Here is an 18,456-nt window from a genome sequence, read left to right on the forward strand (position 1 = left end):
TTCCTGAGATTAAAATTCATAGTGCGAGTTCTGTAATCCCACCCTAAAAATACAGCATTCTCCCTAGGTTATTATTACATTGCCTTTTGAATTTTATGGAAGTGAGGATGGCATCAGCCTACGCTGATCTTGATTTTACTTTCTGTAAAGCAAGAACAAGCTCAGAGCACCGGTGTGAACAATTGCAACATACCTTGCTTTTCCAGGGCTGCCTCTGCATGGCCGGCGGTAGCAGCAGGTACTCAGCCGAGCACGCTAAGCCGATTTACAGGGGTAGGAAAAAGCTTTGCAGATTTTACCAAAGATTAAATAAAATCTTAGGAGGGGGAGCGCAGAATATGTTCATATTTATTTAAATCAGGGATTCTTATCTTTCACCTTCCCAGAATTGAATATTCTGCCACCACGTCTTCCTCCACACTCATCTAAATTATTTTTAGGCAGTTGCTGTTATGGCAGACGGGTAGGTCAAGGCTGGCAGAAGGCAGAAGGGTTAGTTTCTCCTCTGGTGCAGCAGTATCCCATCATCTCTCCCCTGAGTGCATATTCCTCCTGGCCACTTAATTTGTTTTGTAATTAGTCTATGTTGTTTGCTCTCCTTTTTAGGCAAATTATGCTCAGACAAGAAAAAATACAGAGGATGGAGTACAGCAAGGGAGGGAGGGTCAGGTGGAGGCTTTGGCTTGGTCTGACTCCCACCACTAGAGCACCCGCCCTTGTCTCACTCTGTCTTGCAGAGGGGATGACTCCCTGCTCTTGTTCCCATCTGCTTGCTGGGAGGGAGGACAGTGGGCTGTTGGGGCTTTTCCCATGCTTGCAGTTGGATAGGGATTGCAGTCCTAAGCCTGCCCCCAGGGCTCCTTGCTCTGCACTCTCATTTGAGCCCTACACAGAGTGCAAACTTGAAAGTGTGTAAAATCAAAAGGCCACTTCTTGCAGGGTAATTTCCCAGCCAGCTGACAGCCACAGCACTGGCCTGAGACTTCTGCACATGGCACTCTGCTACAGGGGACTAAGAAAGCAAATGTAATTTCCTATTCAGAAAACCCCTTGTTTTCCAAACTGGAAGGGAAAGCACCCAGCCCATGTGCACATTGGTCCTTTTCAAGGAAGAGGTGCCCTGGGCAGCCACTGCTCCATCCTCAGTTGTGCTGGGACAGCTGCTTGAGCTGCTTGTGGGGCTGGGGATGAGCCCCACAAAAGGAGGCAAATGTCATTAGCAAATGTCTGTTTGGGTCTGGTTCCCTGTGTGGTTCCAAAACAGCTGTAATGGCACAACTGGCAGAGGGGAGTGGGCACTGCTGATGGGGACTGCAGAGCAGGAACGTGAGGTTGGGACAGGTGACAGCAGTGCTATGAAAAGGAGCAATCTTTTTTCCAGAGGCAAATCTGCATTAAAACATAGCAATCTAGAGATTCTATTCATGTAAATTCAGTCAGTGTTTTCACACCTCAGGTTTTTTTTATCCTCAGTGTAGTATTCTCTCAGTGAGACTAAGAAAAACAAATTATATTTTTAGGGATATATCAAAATAATTTGTATTCCCATTGCTATTTTTGATTGCAGGTAGCATAATTTTGCCTTCTTTTACTGTCTTCACATATGTGGATGATTTACAAAGAGATTTTGTCCCAAAAAGGCACCATATAAGTATCTGCATATACATGAAATAAGTGCTAATTGTCTCCATATGAGGATAATCCTTGTTCCAGAGCAAGAGTGTCTGTTTTCTATTTAGTTTAATCTAGTGTCCTGAAGTGATTTAAAGTAAATAGGAAGATTGCACTCATATATTTTGGAATGAGAATGTTTCCATGAAGACAATCTGGAATATTGCTTGATATTCCCATACCTTACCTTGAGGAGAAAAAAACCCCTTTCAGATACACCAGTTTGATACATGGTCTGATAATCATGAGGATTTTTGAGGAAAGCATGCAAAATGTGTATCTTTGTACCACCTGGCTGAAAACCTAAGATCACATTAGAAAGTGTGTTATATTTCAAGATTTCACCCTACAAAAAGAGCTATTTGCTTGTGTCCTTAGTTACCCTGCACTCCTTTTCCCTGTGATACCTGCCTGACATACCTGAGGGTGTAATGCAGTGCCTGAACTCTTGGCAAACTAGATTTTCATGTCTTAATCTGAAGCAGGGCTTTCAGTCATGTCTACATGGCTCCAGATCAATACAGGTAATATTTTTAGTGATAATATCACCAGGCTGATAATACAACATAACTAATGACTTCCTTTGGGATACTGAAGTTAGGAAGGTATTGTAGCTCAGGAGTGTTGCAGGATTACAAGAGATCACTCCAAAGAGCAGGATAAACCATCTCTTTCACTGGAATCCCTCAGAAATTCATTACAGCACGCTGAAGTTATAATACAGTTTGAACACAGCTGCTTTGACATGTAAGGAAGTAACAAACAGCCATTCCACCCCCTTGCTTTTTCATGTATTTCAAACTTGTTTCTTTGAGGACAAAACACTGATGAAATCTAGACATCTCTGGTAGCATAGGTGCATGACATTCCTTTTGATGTCAGTGTAGTAGAGATGTTCTCCTTCTGACAGAATTAGGTGTCTTTTATAGCTTTTGCTCGTGACTGATGTCTGTGATCGCAGGTTGTAGGTTCCCAGTGTCTGTGGGGATCTGAAAAGGGTCTAAATGGGGGCAGCTTGTACCAAAAGATCATCACATTTCCTTATTGGTTTATGTCTTCCCTTGTTTCCTAGCTTGCCCTCACAAACAAGCACTCCTGCAGCAGTCCTGGAAAAAGTGCCTTAAACTGTTTCCTTAAGCAGCAGCATCTTGAAAAATACTCTGAGAACAAATGAAAACACCTAGTGTACATACTGGCTGTGTTAAGCTTTTAAAATTACTTTAAAACTCACTGGTGTCCATATCCCCTAAACTAGAGAGGACTAAATAATTGCCATTGGCATCGTATGCAGCCTTTTTGTACGTGTTTTTGTGTGCTGCTGTTACAGTGTAGGTGTAGCATGATGCTGTCTTACAGCATTAGTGACAAGAGTAAAGAACTACATGTGGATTTACAACTTACTGTGTCCTACAACAAGCACCAGAGGCTCCCTACATCAAGCAACTATTCTGTGATATATCAGTGTCTGGTGGCTGGTGCCAGGTGGTTTGTTGTCTGACAAAAAGTGGCTGAAAAGTCACAAGTTCTGTTGTTTGGCTGTGTGTTTAATCCACCTGCATTAGTCTGGGTTTAGCTCCAGTATTTTATTGTGGTTTTTTTGCTTCCTCCACCCTTTTCCTCCCATGAGTCAGAATAGTCTCAGGTAAAGTTGTTTCTTGAGATTCTCAAGTAAATGTAGAGTGTTTTAAAGAAAATTAGCACATCAGTGAAGTGGACAGAAGTAGGTTTTGGCTGGGTCTCTGAGCATTTCATGAGGTCCTCTTCTGTTGTTGATAACTTTACAGGTTGTCTGTTTCAAACAGCAGCAGAGCTATATATGGATATTGCCAGCTTGGAAGCAGCTGATTTTTCTAAACTACTGTACGGTAGGAACTAGTTTATAATTAAAGTCTTGCAGTTGCTCCTTTTAAATGCCCTGTAACTTGTACACTAGGCTTACGTTTGAAGCGTAAGGTACTGTAACTGTTTCATGCTAGTGTATAATTTTGCATTTTCTTATATTTCACCTGCTACAAGAATTATAATTGCCATGCAACCCTATTTTGTGGGATGCTTATCCAGAAACACATATACAGCAGCTTGTCAACAAGTGATGATGTCTCATCAATGTTTTTGTCAGGTGGCACTTTTTGCTTCCCACTGACAAAGAGATGTCTTATATACATTTCCAAAATTAGCCCTCCCCAAAATTGTAGTCTTTGGTTGCACCTGATTGGCAAGTCACATATTTTTCTCTCTTTTTGCTGCTGCTATTGTTGCACCTTTAAATTAATGAATTACTGATTGTCCTTCACAAAAGGAACTGAAATACAGTTGTGAAAAAGCAGTGTGGAAACTTAATTATACACCTAGTTTATACAGCTGTGTGTCTAATGACCTACTGGCCCTAATTACTGTGTTGTGGTTCAGTCTGAGTGCTCTTGTCCTTGCCAGAATTCTGCTCCTTTCTCTTAACCTAACTAGTGTTTCAAGCTTAAAAAAAATAACAAGTTTCCTTTTTTTGTTCTCTTCTGCTTCGTCATGCTGAAATGCAGTTTCCCTTCTTTCCAGAGGTCATAGCCATGTTTTAAAATGGGCATCAGAAAAGCTCAATAATATCACAAACCGTAAAAACATGGATTTTCCCTGGAGTCTTCAGTTCTTGCTGTCTAGATCTGAAAATGGGCACTGGGGCAGTGTTTTTATTGTCAATCACTTGGAGGGCTGCAAGTGCAGGCTCCTGTGCTTAGTTTGTCACAGATGTCCCTCCCCAGGTGCAGGGACAGCACAGGGCACCCCAGGGCTCGGCAGCCACCTTGGCCACAGTGCCCAGGTGCTGCACATCTCCCTGCAGCAGCTTTGTGCCCTCTGTGCTGAGGCTCTGAAACCCCACGTTATTGCAGAGGTACATGTGGCTGGGTGGTCTGGGGTCTGATGCCCCTGACTGCTGTCACCACACAGGTGATGTTTGAGTTTACCTGGAGGCTCCCAGCCAGCCTGAAAAGAGGCTTTTTCAAGGACTTCTGCTTGCACGTGCTAGAAAATCAGTGTGCTGATAAGGAGCTGTGCTGACTGGCTTGCTGTGCAGGTGCTCAGTGAAATACATATTTATCGTGTAGAACATAAAGCACATTCCCACATCTGAAGACAAACAGAAGCACAGCTGCAAATTTCATGTCAAACAGGGCCCACAGCAGCCCTGGCCATGCTGAGGTTTCACAGAGCATCCTGTGCAGTGTGTGCTGAGGCACCAGCGCTGGCGCTGCCCCTGCACATGGCACACGTGCTCCAGTGCATGTCGTGTGTCGTGTAGTGCGTGTGCTGGACAGAGCTGTGCCAGGCGTTGTGCTCCCCAGCAGCGCTGCTCACCCCTCATCGCAGGGTCATCGGGGCAAAAGTAGGTGAGCTGCGCTCAGCCCGCGGCGCGGCGAGCTGGCAGTGGGGCTGAGCCTCAGCCCCTTCTCCGTTCTCCCGGATGCTGCAGGCATGCCGGTGCCTGTAAGGATTTATGGTGGGGGGATATGTGAATTTCAGACAATGCCTGCTCACCACAAACACCCACTGGGGGTTTGCTGGCGGCCTCACGGAGGGTGTCCCGGAGCGGTGAGCCCGCGGCAGATGCGCGGAGCTGGGCAGTGTGCTCACTGATAAGAGTGTGCCAGTGCGCCGGGCGCCATCCCTGCAAATCGCCACGGCCACCTTTGTGCCGGCCCCTGGGGATGGCGGCGAGGGAGCAGCACCAGGCACTGCGTGTGCAGATAGGAGCGCTGCCAGCGCCGCTGCGGCCGCCTTGGTTGCACGTTACCAAAACCCCTGGCAGCAGGGAGTAATGAGCTCTCTCCAGCCCTTCCTCAGCCCCCACATAGCCAGCAGTCACTGTGGATGGTCCCGCTAAGCATTCTGAAGGTGTACAAATTTCTTAGCAATGATTATGTCTTTCCTCAAGCAGCATATGTTTTTCACACAGGAAAACCATTTTTCTTGTCATTTTTAAACATATGGCCCAGAGAGGAGCTGAGGACGACAAGTTAGCCTGCTTGTATTGGCAAGGGACTGTTTCATTCTTGCTACTTTAATTGAGTTCTTTTATCTGCTTTTATCTAGTTCAAAAAGTAGTCTGCAAAGTAAGCACAGGTATGCATGGAAATGGATAGAAGAGAAAGTAGGTGCATGTTTCAAGTGAGGCCTCTTAAAGAAAATGTGTCCTTTGGATATCTTAACAGGTTGCCCCTGGCTGGCTGAGAAGCCAGTCTCTTCTCCTTTGCTGCATCAGCAACAGAGAGATGCACGGAGACTGAAGCACCCCAAATGCTGTGAATCAAGAGCTGTGCTGGGTGTTGGCCATGGGAGCTCCTGTGTGCAGCAGGAGCTGCATTTGGGAGCTGGAGCCTGCCAGATCCCCCTGCACCAGCTCATGCAGCAATTTTGGGGCACCATAGGTGCTGGAGCTCCACCTCCCCTTCTCCTCCTGCTTCAGATTTCTGTTTGCAAGGGTAATCCATTGCCATGGTTCAGCAGAGGGAGGATTGTGGGGGTCTGTATAGGGCAGGTTTGTTTTTCAGCATACAGCAATCTAAGTAACTGATAAATGGGTTTTATTGAAAAAAAAAAAAATGGAGAGGTTTCAGTGGAAAGAGTTCCGTCGCAGGCTGGAGCTTGGTGAGAGCTACAAGAGCAGCTGTGCCTGCAGGAAGGAGGATCCCTGTTTGTCATAAGCAGGTCCCAGCATTCAGCAGGTTGTAGACAAAACCCAGTATATGAAACTCAATTCAGAACTGCAGTGAGGATAGCCTGGAGACTACAATAGATATGTGCTTGTTACAAAGTGGCCTTTAATAAAGCCCTAGAGAGCTGAATGGAGGGTGTGCTGGGGTTGTCCTGTCTCAGATGGACAAGAGCATGCATTATTTCTGGCTAGGATGCTGCTGAAGAGCATGCATTGCCTTCCTGTGGGTTATTGAGGCACAAAACTGATGGCCATATCAACAACCTGGGCAGATTCAGAGAGCCAGAGAGATCCTCAGACTGCGGATGTAAGCAGTGAAAAAGAGATGCACTGAGAGTTTGGGGGTTTTTTCCTCATTTCTTCCCCTATCCCATCACAGACAATTGGGTAGGTATTCTTCATATGAGGATGGCTGTACTGAGCCAGCCTGATGGTCTGTCCCATCATGCTGTTTTCCCAGAATGTTTTCCTAGCTGTCAGCAAACTTACGTGAGCATTTTGTGGTGCTTTTTATTTAAATTTAAATTCAGACAATCTTCTTCCCTGAATTTCCATTTTGAAGTGCAGTTAGCTTTTCCTGTGGTGGGGACCCAGAGTTCAACTACACATTGGGGAAAAGCATCACTTTTAGATCAATTCACTTTTGTCACCAGCTTTCACTTGATGCTCTCTGGTTCTTCTGGTGAAGGCAGCAGTGAGTGATTGCCCCTTTCCCACCTTCTCTACTCCTTCATGCCCAAGCAGGCTTCTTTTGCTGCTCCCTCCCATCTTTAAGTCCCTGTTTGCTATCCTCTTATTGAAACCTCGTGTACCTTGACCTAGAGATAAGAGAGAGAGATGTGGTGAGGCATGGCTGGTAGGAGAGTGAGGGGGTCAGCTGTCTCTTCCATCACTTGTGCCAGAGATGTGGTCACACTGGGCTGCCTGTCCTGGCTCCCAAGCAGGAGGTAAAGGATAGGACTCGTCCTAATGTGAAGACCTGGCATACAGAAAGATGGTGTCTGGCCATGTAGGGGAAAAACAATTAAGACTTCAATGTTTATTAAGAAAAAAGCAACCAGCAGTGCATTTCAAGCACTCATCACGCAGCATAATTTTGCTGTTGGAAGTAGTGGGATTAAACATGTCTTTCTAATGTTGACTGCTTTGAATTTGTGGCATATGATTTAAAAAAAAATCAATTAAAAACAAGGGAAGTGTGTGTACAAACATTGTCAAGAACTCCTATCTTTCATTTTTTAGAAACAAGCTCTAGAAAAAATCCCCACAGAAGTTGTGTAGTGCATATTTGAATGCTTTTGTTGTAGCCTCATTAAACTTGGCTTGTCTACAGATACAGCTGGCATGTTATTAACTGTGCTCCAGGCTTGGGGAAGCCAGAAAGCAGCCTCCACCCCCTGGTGCCGGCTGGCTGTAGGGAAACGTGCCAGCGTGGGTTGGTCCTGTTCATCTGGCCGGAGCATCTCAGCATGGCCCGGGGTGCGGGTGCCGGGGCTGGGCTCGGCCGGCGGGCGGCGCGGGGGCACAGAGCCCGGCCCGGGGCAGCGCACCCACCCACCCAGCTGCGTGCCCGGGGACAGCCTCAGCCCGTGCCTGGGTGCTCCCTGGGCGTCCCACGCCTTGCTTTGCCATAGGCTGGCAAGAAGCAAACTGGGGATCATCTGCCAAGCACTTCCTCTGTTCTCAACAAACTGCGGATTGGACTGAAGCGCTCAAATAAACTGAAAAAGGGAAATATTTTCTCTGCACCTGCTGGAGAGGCTGTTGCTCTCCAGGCTGGGCTTGTACATCAGAGGACCTCCATCAGAGGTTCAAGCAGCTTCTGACTTTCTTCAAAGCTTTGGCAGCAAGTATGTACATTTTGAATTCTGTTTCATGTAAGCAATTATAGGAGGTGCTTTTAATAGTAGGGTACATTTTATAATTTCATTTGGAATTTAAAATTGTTGGAAACATACTCAGTAAAAAATTAAGTAAATTACATGTATTAAATATAGGTCATGTTATTCAAACATCTCGCTTATTACAAGCAGTTTTCATTGTCTTAACTAATGAAAAAATGATTTGGCCTTTTCAAGGCACTTGGTCTGTTCATGCTAAACACTTTGTAGGGCATCCAAACACTTTGTAACCTTTAAATATTCTAGCAACCCCTTCCTGACACAAGAAATTGTTATTTTTATCATAATGAAATTTAAAAGTTGTCATTCTATTAATTTGGCTTAAGTTTTGACTGCTACTGGACTGCTTCCTTCCTTCCTTCCATCTCCTGCCTTATGCTGGTAAAAGGTTTGTGTTGTCTTTGGGAGCTGACATTGCTGACAATTAAAGGGATTGATTTTTAGTCTGTGCAGCTCCCAGATCTGGTGCCCTATGGAGCTGCACAAGCTTTATGTCAACATGAGGGGAACGAGAGATCAGTGTTTGGGGGAGAACTCAAGACCTTCCCCATTAATAGCTTGAGTTATTTTGAATGAAAATTACTGTGGCTGCACTGATTTGCCTAATGACATGCATGAAATTGGTGGAACCACCAAGGTCTTTAATCCAGGTGTGTTTTGTTGCAAGTGACATCAGTAATAGTGAGAGTGAACTTCCTCTTGAAAGCATCATTTTTTTGGTGTGTGGGTCCATCTCTTTCTTAGGCTTCCTTGAAAATCATTCTCAGCCATAATGATGAAAGACTTTTTGGCTCTTCTTTTTGTTGCTATTCAATTACTGTTACACTTGCTGAGGAGGACATAAGGAAAGGCTGAAGAAGCCCATTGCTTTTCTCTTCTCCAGGGAATCTGTTACATTAAACATTTGAATAGATTTTTGAGCATAATTCCCAGTCATTTCCTCCACAGTGAACTCAGTTCACTCATGCAGACTTTGTACTTAATGATATCTCTTAAAATAAATGAGATTTAATATAATTTATACTAAATGGTCATTTTAGAAATCTACGTTTACTAATTATTCATTAGAAAATTTCAAAAGACAGAAGTAAATTCCCTTTATGAACTCGAGTCTACAGAAGTATAAATACATACACCTGTGTTTCTTTTGTCCAAGCAAAACTGAATAGAGGTAATTTACTGCACTCCAAGAGTAGTGTAAGCAGATTTGAAGTATAGTGCTCAATCTTCATCAATCATCCAGAGCAACCAAGGCCAAACCAGCCAAAAATCCAACATGCATCTAGGACAATTATTCATGGTAGTATTTAGCTTATGGTCTGTCTCTGCATCATGTGGGGTTGTGCTTTTGTGTGTTCCAGCTGTGTGCTTGGGGTGGCTGCTCCCTGCTCTTTCCTCTCCCTGGTGCCTGTGCATGTGTCCCTGTGGTCCCTTCTCAAAGGCTTTCTCCTTGCTTGCTCCTTTCTGGACAGTCCCATTTTGCATCTTGTTCCCAGCAGTCTTCTCTCTGCTGCTGTATTGGCATTTGCCCTTTCCCAGCCCCTCATGAAGCAGAGTCATTCACAGTTTATACATTTAAGTTACACCTTGCTGTGTTCCTGGTTTCTCCTTGACTCTCAGCTGCAGTTGCTCTCTTGCCCGTTGTCCAGGGCTGGCTCTTCCTTGGAGCTCTGTGCACGTGCAGAGCCTTCCTTGGCCCTCCTGTGGGGACTGGCAGATCTCGTGGTGCTGGCAGGAATCACACTGCTCCTTGTGTTGCTTTGGAGGCAGACTCAGATATGTTCAGATGAGCTAAGGACACATGCTAGTCAAATCTTTGTTCACAAAACTGAGAAAATTATTTAATTTGCATTCAGACCGCATCCAGATCCAACCTGGATAGCTGCTTGACGTCACCTTACAGCCCTTCACTACTCCTTCCTCTCTTACACCCACTTGCCATGGTTTGTTTTACAAGAGCTGTTTCATGTAGGAGCTGTATTCTGAGGTGTTTTGATGGTATTGAGTGTAACCATGGCCTCTGGTGCATATAAATAAAGCAGATAGTATTTCTTATTTTTTATGGAGGATGAACTGTCGTCTTTAGGAAGCAATCATGATGCTGTTGCACTCTTCACACAACATAAGACAAATTCAACCCAACATTTACAACAAAAGGAAATGAAACTGAGTAGGATTTTCTTGTCTCTTAGCTTAAATGAGAGAATACTGAGTTTTTTGTCTGCCAGAAAACTGGAAATGGGAGGGAAGATGCTTTTGATAACTATGTATCATATACATACCTGTGATGTACAAAATGCATCATTTTAGGTTAATCAGTTCAGTTTTGAAGACATGACTAGCTAAAATTGGCTGTTGACAATAACATCATTACTTTGGGGAGAATCTCTCTCAATTAGAAGAGAAATGAGGAAAGCCAATTCTAACAGCAAGTTGGGGGAGAGTAATTTTGTAAGAGGCACTGGAGTTGGAAAAAGTGCAATCAGAGCTAGCAAAACTCCGTTTTCCAGAGGCTGCCACAGTAATTGGCCGTGCATGTCCGGATTGCCGAGTGACAGGCAGGAGGGGAGGCTCAGCTCTTGGAGAGCTTGGCCTCTCCGAGCAGAGAGGAGAGGAAAGGAAGGGAGGATAGGGAGAAAAAACAATTTGTGAACTTGCCCCTTTTGAGATAGTAACTGCTCTTCTCCTGTGCCCAGGATCATTGCAGACAGTCAGCAGCTGCATCCCACTCTGCTTTTGCTGTCAGCAAATGTCACTGCAGAAACCTCAGTAGTTTCAAGGAGCCACTGTTTGTACACAGGGAATAGAGGAAACTCATGGAAATTTTGTGGTGTGTGGGCTGCTCTGGATTTTACTGTGAGGATGGGAGATCTTCACAAATGTTTTAAATTAGGCTGTCCTTGATAATTCTGGTGGTATGGACCCAAACCATAATTTCAGGGGGGAAAAAAATCTCCTCTGTTAAAGCAGACATGAAAAAAAATGAAGGGCTTAACTTTTGTCCTGAGGGTGATAAAACAGCACCACACAGCTGAAAATCAATCTGACCTTCACCCACGTGATGCTGTTGTCTCAGTCTGTCTTTCATTTCCTTTGGTTGAGTGAAGGCCACGGCATTCAGTAGGGAGAAAAGCCAGAGGGAGGTGTGGAGAATCCTGTTTTCTCTGGAAAGGCTTCGGTGCTTGCATAAGTTCACTCTATAAAGAGAGTTGCTGTAAAACTTTTAATTATTTTATTAATTTTATAAAATTATTCTTCTCTTAATAGGCAGCAATCACATTAAAGTAAAGAAGATATGTGCTGTAAAAAAAACCCTGTGTTTGTGATATTAAACATTCTGGTTTAATTAAACCTAGAATTAGTTGGTGTTTTGAAATGAAGTCTTCATGCAGCAACAGGAAACCTGCACATTCATTTAAAACACAGAAATTTGTACCCAAAGGGGAGAAAAAAGGCAATTATTTTTTCCAGAGATATTTGAACATTATGTTGTGAGGTTTGCACAAACAAAGGTACCCAGATACCACGATATTTACATAAATAAATCAACAGTTAGGGTATGTGTATAAGCAATACTATTGATTTTCAAAACAGAGGTACAATTTCAATTCCTGAAGTACTCATTTTGCACAACATCTTGCAGAAGTAGTTCCCATCTCATTTTCCTGAAGATAGAGGAAGAACTGAATGAAAGGGTAAAATCTGTGCAGAGTTTAATTCTACTAAACAACAGAATTAAGAAAAGAGAAAACTACGTGCATAAGCACATCTTGATGTTCTTTTTGACATCTTGAAGTTCTTTTTGACATCTTGAAAGCAATTAAAAGTGCAATTCATAGTTCTTCATCCAATCCCCTGCTTCTTCCATCCCTGTTGAATTTAAATGCAACCCAGAACCAAGAAGTTCCCTGCTAATTCTCTTGGAAAGCAATAAGTTTTCCACACTGGTTTTACAAAACTAAGATTACTGTAAATTCTGCTTACCCTAAACTGCAGTTTTTCTGATTCATCTCATTACACAAGGATAATGTCCTTTCATGTCAGTCATAAACTACTCTGTTACTTTATATTTTTGTGCCATGTATTCCCTAGCTACTGTAGCATGGAGAGAGGGAGAGCTACCTGTTATTTTCTTTGTTCAATAATTGTTGCCTGTTTTAGGAAGCTCTATATGAAAAGTCATATTCTTATTAAAAAGATAATGGCAGAGATTAGATGTGGCTACAGAGATTAATCTCTGCTTCATAAAGGTTAGAATTAAATGATTTGTTCATTAATCTATTTGGAATAATAGATATTAATTTGTTACTCTAGCATTTTATTTAAGTGTGGTTTGCCTGACGTACCGACCATCACAGATGCTTTTGCATGGTATTAAAACCCCAAAATGGTAAATATAAAAGATGTTGGGACCTTTCCCTGGCAAGCTCTGCTACTCAGGTCTCTGTGTGATATGCCAAAATGCTATTTGCATAAATACAGAATTTAATAAGTTATCATTCTGATTAACGTCATTAACTGCTTAACTACTGTAGAAATTGGCTTCCAAAGTTGCTTGTTGGTAGCTGTTGCTCTCCACGTCATTCCATTTGCTGTCTCACTGGGGATAATGGTATGCAAGGGAAAGCAAGAAGGTCAAGGATCTTTTTGTTTAGTCTCTTTGCACATTAAAAGTTCTATTATGTGTTTGTATTGCATGTGGTTTCCAGTCGGTTGGCTACAATGCTTTCAAGATCCATTGATGATGAGTTTGTGAGGCTAAATATATCTCATGGATTATGACTACCAAGATATCACTCTGTGCAGCAGTCGAGGCCAATATTTAACAAGTGTTTTTCAGAATGAGGAATTTTGAAACCGAGTCAAATGATCTTACAAAAGGGGTTAACAGAAGTGCCAGTACAGAAGATGCCAGCAAATGCTGGGCCTGTGCTAGCTATGGGGGTGTTTGGGGCTCTGCTATGCTGTTTGTGGAGGAAGTGGTTCTTAGGTTGCGGTTTTTGCGGCTTTTCTGGGAGTAGGGGAGGGCTGTGGTGAATGACACCGCGACAAAGCTGAATGAGTTGGAAAACAAAGTGGTGTCCTGTCCAGCCATGCCTTTCTCTGGGGATGCTGTCACCCCAGCGAGAGGCTGGGTGCGCTCCTCCCGCGGCTCCGCTGTGTCCCCGCAGCACCGCAGCTTCTCCGGCCGGCAGGGAGCGGGGCACAGAGCGGGCACGGAGCGGGCACGGAGCGGGCACGGAGCGGGCACAGAGCGGGCAGGGAACGGGGCATGGAGCGGGCACAGAGCGGACACGGAGCGGGCATGGAGCGGGCAGGGAACGGGGCATGGAGCGGGCAGGGAACGAGGCATGGAGCGGGCACAGAGCGGACACGGAGCGGGCATGGAGCGGGCAGGGAACGGGGCACGGAGCGGGCACGGAGCGGGCACGGAGCGGGCACAGAGCGGGCAGGGAACGGGGCATGGAGCGGGCACGGAGCGGGCAGGGAACGGGGCATGGAGCGGGCAGGGAACGAGGCATGGAGCGGGTACAGAGCGGGCACAGAACGGGGCACGGAGCGGGGCACGGAGCGGGGCATGGAGCGGGACACAGGGCGGGGCACGGAGCGGGCACAGAGCGGGCAGGGAGCGGGGCACGGAGCGGGCACGGAGCGGGCACAGAGCAGGCACGGAGCAGGAACGGAGCGGGGCACAGGGCGGGGCATGGAGCGGGCACGGAGCGGGCACGGAGCGGGGCACAGAGCGGGGAACGGGGCACGGAGCGGGGCATGGAGCGGGCACGGAGCGGGGCACAGAGCGGGCACGGAGCAGGAACGGAGCGGGGCATGGAGAGGGACACGGAGCGGGACACGGAGCGGGGCATGGAGCGGGCACGGAGCGAGCACGGAGCGGGCACGGAGCGGGGCATGGAGCGGGCACGGAGCGAGCACGGAGCGGGCACGGAGCGGGGCATGGAGCGGGGCATGGAGCGGGGCACGGGGCGGGCACGGAGCGGGGCATGGAGCGGGCACAGAGCGGGCACGGAGCGGGGCACGGAGCGGGGCATGGAGCGGGCACAGAGCGGGCACGGAGCGGGGCACGGAGCGGGGCATGGAGCGGGGCACGGGGCGGGCACGGAGCGGGCACGGAGCGGGGCACGGAGCGGGGCATGGAGCGGGACACGGAGCGGGGCATGGAGCGGGCACGGAGCGGGCACAGAGCGGGCACGGAGCGGGGCATGGAGCGGGACACAGGGCGGGGCATGGAGCGGGGCACGGGGAGGGGCACGGAGCGGGGCACGGGGCGGGCACAGAGCGGGACACAGAGCAGGCACGGAGCGGGGCACCGAGCGGGACACGGAGCGGGGCACAGAGCAGGCACGGAGCGGGGCACCGAGCGGGACACGGACCCAGGCACTGACGTGGGCTTCCCTCAGACCTCTGCTGGTTCTTGCCCGACATTTAAGGGAATGCACAACCAGACTGCAGGATGAAGCCACGTCTTGAGGGCTGGCACATCCGCCTTGCCTGTTTTCACTCTCTAGCTAGTAGATTGACCTTTTAAAAAAACAGTTTCAGCTGCCGTGAAACACTGACAATAGCTTTAATAGATTTCATTTTAGAATTAAATAGCTCTGGTTCCATTTCGATAATGTAAACTAGCAGCCGTGAGCATGCTTTAGCTGATTGTTTCAGGCTGTGTACAAACTCAGGCAGACGTCACTGCCTCCTTGCCAGGCGTTAGCAAGAGATGCTCACTTTCTTTAAAAATGAAAGCAGAGATTTTACCTTTTAAAAAGCAATTTGTGTTCTGACTGACTTCTTCTGAGTACCTTCACACCTGTCAAGTGAATCCAGTGTGCTTGTTCCCAAGGGCAACCTGACATCTGGGAAATTCTGCCTCAGCCCCAACTGGTCCCCTTTGAAGCATCTTTGGTATTTTGAATTGAAATTGAGTTACACCATCACACATCATCCTTTGCATTATTCTGTTCTGCTCCATTATACCCCTGCTTTACAAATTTCAGTTTAAATTCTGCTCTTGGGCTGTTTCAGGAGTGCTGCAGTTATCTGTAAGCTGTCTTGCTTTTTGCTGTGGGGCTGGTAAGCTCAAAAACATCTGCAGGCAGGGTCAGTCCAGCTTGCTATTCTTCAGAGAATATTTATGAAGTTTCATAAGGCTTGGACCCATACCCACACCCATCCTAGATGCAGTGTCTACAGATTTATCCCCAGAGCCTCTTACAAGCATTGCTTGTATTACTATCTAGAGCTATCCCACTGCAGAAATCCTCAGGAGAGAGAAGTGGACAAGAGTACTTAGAAACATCTGTTAAAAATTCAGACAAACACTCCACTGTCACTAGAAGCAGTTGGGACGGGACGAATTATATTTACCATGTGGTGCTACAGCAAAAAAGGGACTTTTTTTTTTTTTGGTTCCTTCACTTTTCCTTAAAAATAGATAGTTTGGTCAGTAGATGCAGAAAAATGCAGAGTACACTTGGGGTGTATAGTTGCTTGTAACCAATGTCACAAACTGACTCTGGAGCCAAGCCTTGCGGTCTTGTGGGAGTGCTGTTTCCCGAGTGCTCACATTTGATTCATCACACGCTTTCTACTTGTTTCAAGAAGCCCTGCATTAATTGTGCAGACCTAGAAAGTGGTGACATTAGGAAATAAATTGACTTCAACATGACTTTTCCAGTGCTTAGGCAAAAGGGAAGAAAAAGTTGCAGCAACAAATCTAGTGCATGAATTCTCCAACTGGTTGCTGTTTTGTGTGTGGCTACATTCTGGATTCAGCGAGTACTTGATAAATGTTGTCATTTGTCCTTGATGATGTGTCATGAAGTTACAGGCAATTTGGCAGAGAAAATAAGTTTTCTTGAGTATGAGGCCAGACTTGCGATGATGTGTTTCTCCACTGAAGTCCAGCTCAGCCCTCCACCCGACCCCATTCCCCACAGAGCATTCTCATACCCCTTTCCCAAGCTCTGCCTACCAGCAGGACAAGAAGCAGAATGAGTGGTGCTGTCCAGCCAGGTCACACACGTGTGCTGATTGCCTGGGATAGGTACAAGGGCAGGAATAAATGCTGACTCTGCTCTCAGCCTGTCTCTCAGCAGAGACATGAGCTGGGGGCTCTGCCCTACCCAATCAAAGGCAGGTTCACCGATCTTAGAGAAACTCAATTTCTATCTGAGAAACTCAATTTCTCTCATAGCCCTGTATCCCCAGTACGGTGTGATTCCAAAGTTAATAGGAAGGGACAAACAGTTAAGACATATGACAGGCAATATGATGACATAAACCTTGTTTTCTAGGATGCCAGGCTGAAAAAATGAACACAAAGCTCCAGAGAATAACTGAGTCACTTCAGATTGAGACTTGATGGACAATGCTGGCTTTGTTATCAGTCTGCAGGTAGCGAGGGGATAGGGTTAGGGAGAATTTCCAGAAAATTAGGGGAGTTGTTATTAGAAGGGTAAAGCTTCCACTGCCAAGCATCTCCTGTAGTGGACCCTGCATTACCCTGGTCCCTCCTCCTTTTAGGAGCCTTTTGAGGCAAAGTCTTCTGTGACAGGAACATCTCTCAGGTCTTTTAATCTGTAAGCTGCCAGGTGAAAGAATGGGGCTAGGGAACAAAAGACGCTCAGATACTGCAGACAAGCTTTTGTAGGATCTGCCACGTCAGCTGTCTCTTATAAGGTCTGCTGTATTTTCTGTTGATGGTGCTCTTCCCCCGAGGATTTTCCCACACCTGGGAATGCCTGCCATAAGCCACACTGATATTTTCCTCAATGCCTTTCATTTCTGTGTACAGATGGAGCTGGGATATCACACACTGTCCTTGTCCTTATTCTGTTCTGCTCCTTGGCAGTCACAGCTTTCCTGGCTGGAAGCTTTCATCCCACCTCCCTCTCAGCCCTTTTCAGGAGTGGCTTTGTAATTATTTATAAGCTAGCTTGTCCTGTTTCCTGACATTTTCAGTGTAGTCTGTGGAAGAGTAAAGCTGTGTTCTCTGGTTTTACAGGGAGCAGAAAACTTGAAGTAAATGTTAGTGGTCTGAGTTAGCAAGGTATTCTTTGTTTTTTAGAGTGTGGGAGACCATCCCTTTAACTCAAAGGTCTTCTGGGTGGAAAATGTTCTAGTGGCCTGTCTTTAAAATGTTTGGGCATCCTGGAGGGCAGGCAGCTCACTTGCACACTTGTCAAGGGGAGGCTGGCTGTCCTGTTTATCTTGTATTCCTACTCCCCATCCCCAAGTGGTTTTTCTCTCTCCTTATTCTTGTCACGTGTCAGAATAAGAGATCCTGTGATTTACCTCATTCACTTTCCACTTTTGTGCTGAAGTTTGAGATTTTCAAAAATACAAGGTGCAAAATTATAATGATTTGGGCCTGAGTACTGCTGGAGGCATCTTTAGATTTTTTAATCTGAGCTAAATTTCTATTCAGGCTGAAGAGAGCAGCATTTTCTTGTTATGTTGCTGCAAATAGTGGAAGGAGTGACAAACCTTTCTTCTGGAAGTAGTAAAGTGGACAGCCTTGTCTGCTGCCCAGTCTACAGATGTACTTACTAATTCACCCCCTCCTCCACCACATTGCTGCTTTGGTTGCCCACATGCATATGTGAGAGAGAATTATAGGTCTCCCAGCTATCTTCTATTCCAAAGATAATTAAAATACATTCTTTTCTAAAGAGATGCATACCGCCTCCAACCTTATAAATACAGAAATAGATTTTTTTTAAATTTTGCTTTCAATCAACCTTAGATAAAAACTGATGGTTGCAGCTGAATCTCACTTTGAGTTTTTCATTAAAACTGTTCAAAGCAAACTACAGGGTGGAGGATCTCCTGTGAGCCAAAACTAACCTCCTTGTTCCTGCCAGTGAATCTGTATTGCCAAATTTCACACAGCCGTGTTCTCTAGCACCTCCTTTGAACACAAGTGTGGTTCTGGAGGCCGTTTTGAAGCTTCCACTTGAAACACTCTCTGTGAGCTAGTGGAGCATTTTCTGGCACTTAAGGTTCTGTATCTGGTAGCTGTCTGTGCTATAGAGGGCAATGAGTCAAGGCTTGCAAAAAGAGAAAAAAGGATTTCTTAGAAAACCTCTCAGAAAAGCTGAGGTGGTTTTCAGCTGGAAATGCTGGTGGTGTCTGTGGCGTAATTGGTGTGGCAAGTTACCTCTGCAG

General features: G+C 45.9%; 1 protein-coding gene across 3 annotated transcripts in view; it reads left to right on the top strand.

Moving 5' to 3' along the window:
• The window catches only part of ZNF423 (zinc finger protein 423), a 228,128-nt gene that overhangs the window by 66,522 nt on the left and 143,150 nt on the right, over positions 1-18,456 (top strand). For 2 of the 3 annotated variants that reach the window (XM_079316105.1, XM_079316107.1), the window contains one exon: positions 3,456-3,536. The exons of the other annotated variant lie outside the window; for it this stretch is intronic. In XM_079316105.1, the coding sequence (XP_079172231.1) occupies positions 3,456-3,536 (81 nt within the window). The remainder of the gene's footprint in view (positions 1-3,455; positions 3,537-18,456) is intronic. 3 annotated transcript variants of the gene reach the window in all.

Source organism: Erithacus rubecula (genome assembly GCF_903797595.1).
Source record: "Erithacus rubecula genome assembly, chromosome: 12".
Classification (NCBI taxonomy): Eukaryota; Metazoa; Chordata; class Aves; order Passeriformes; family Muscicapidae; genus Erithacus; species Erithacus rubecula.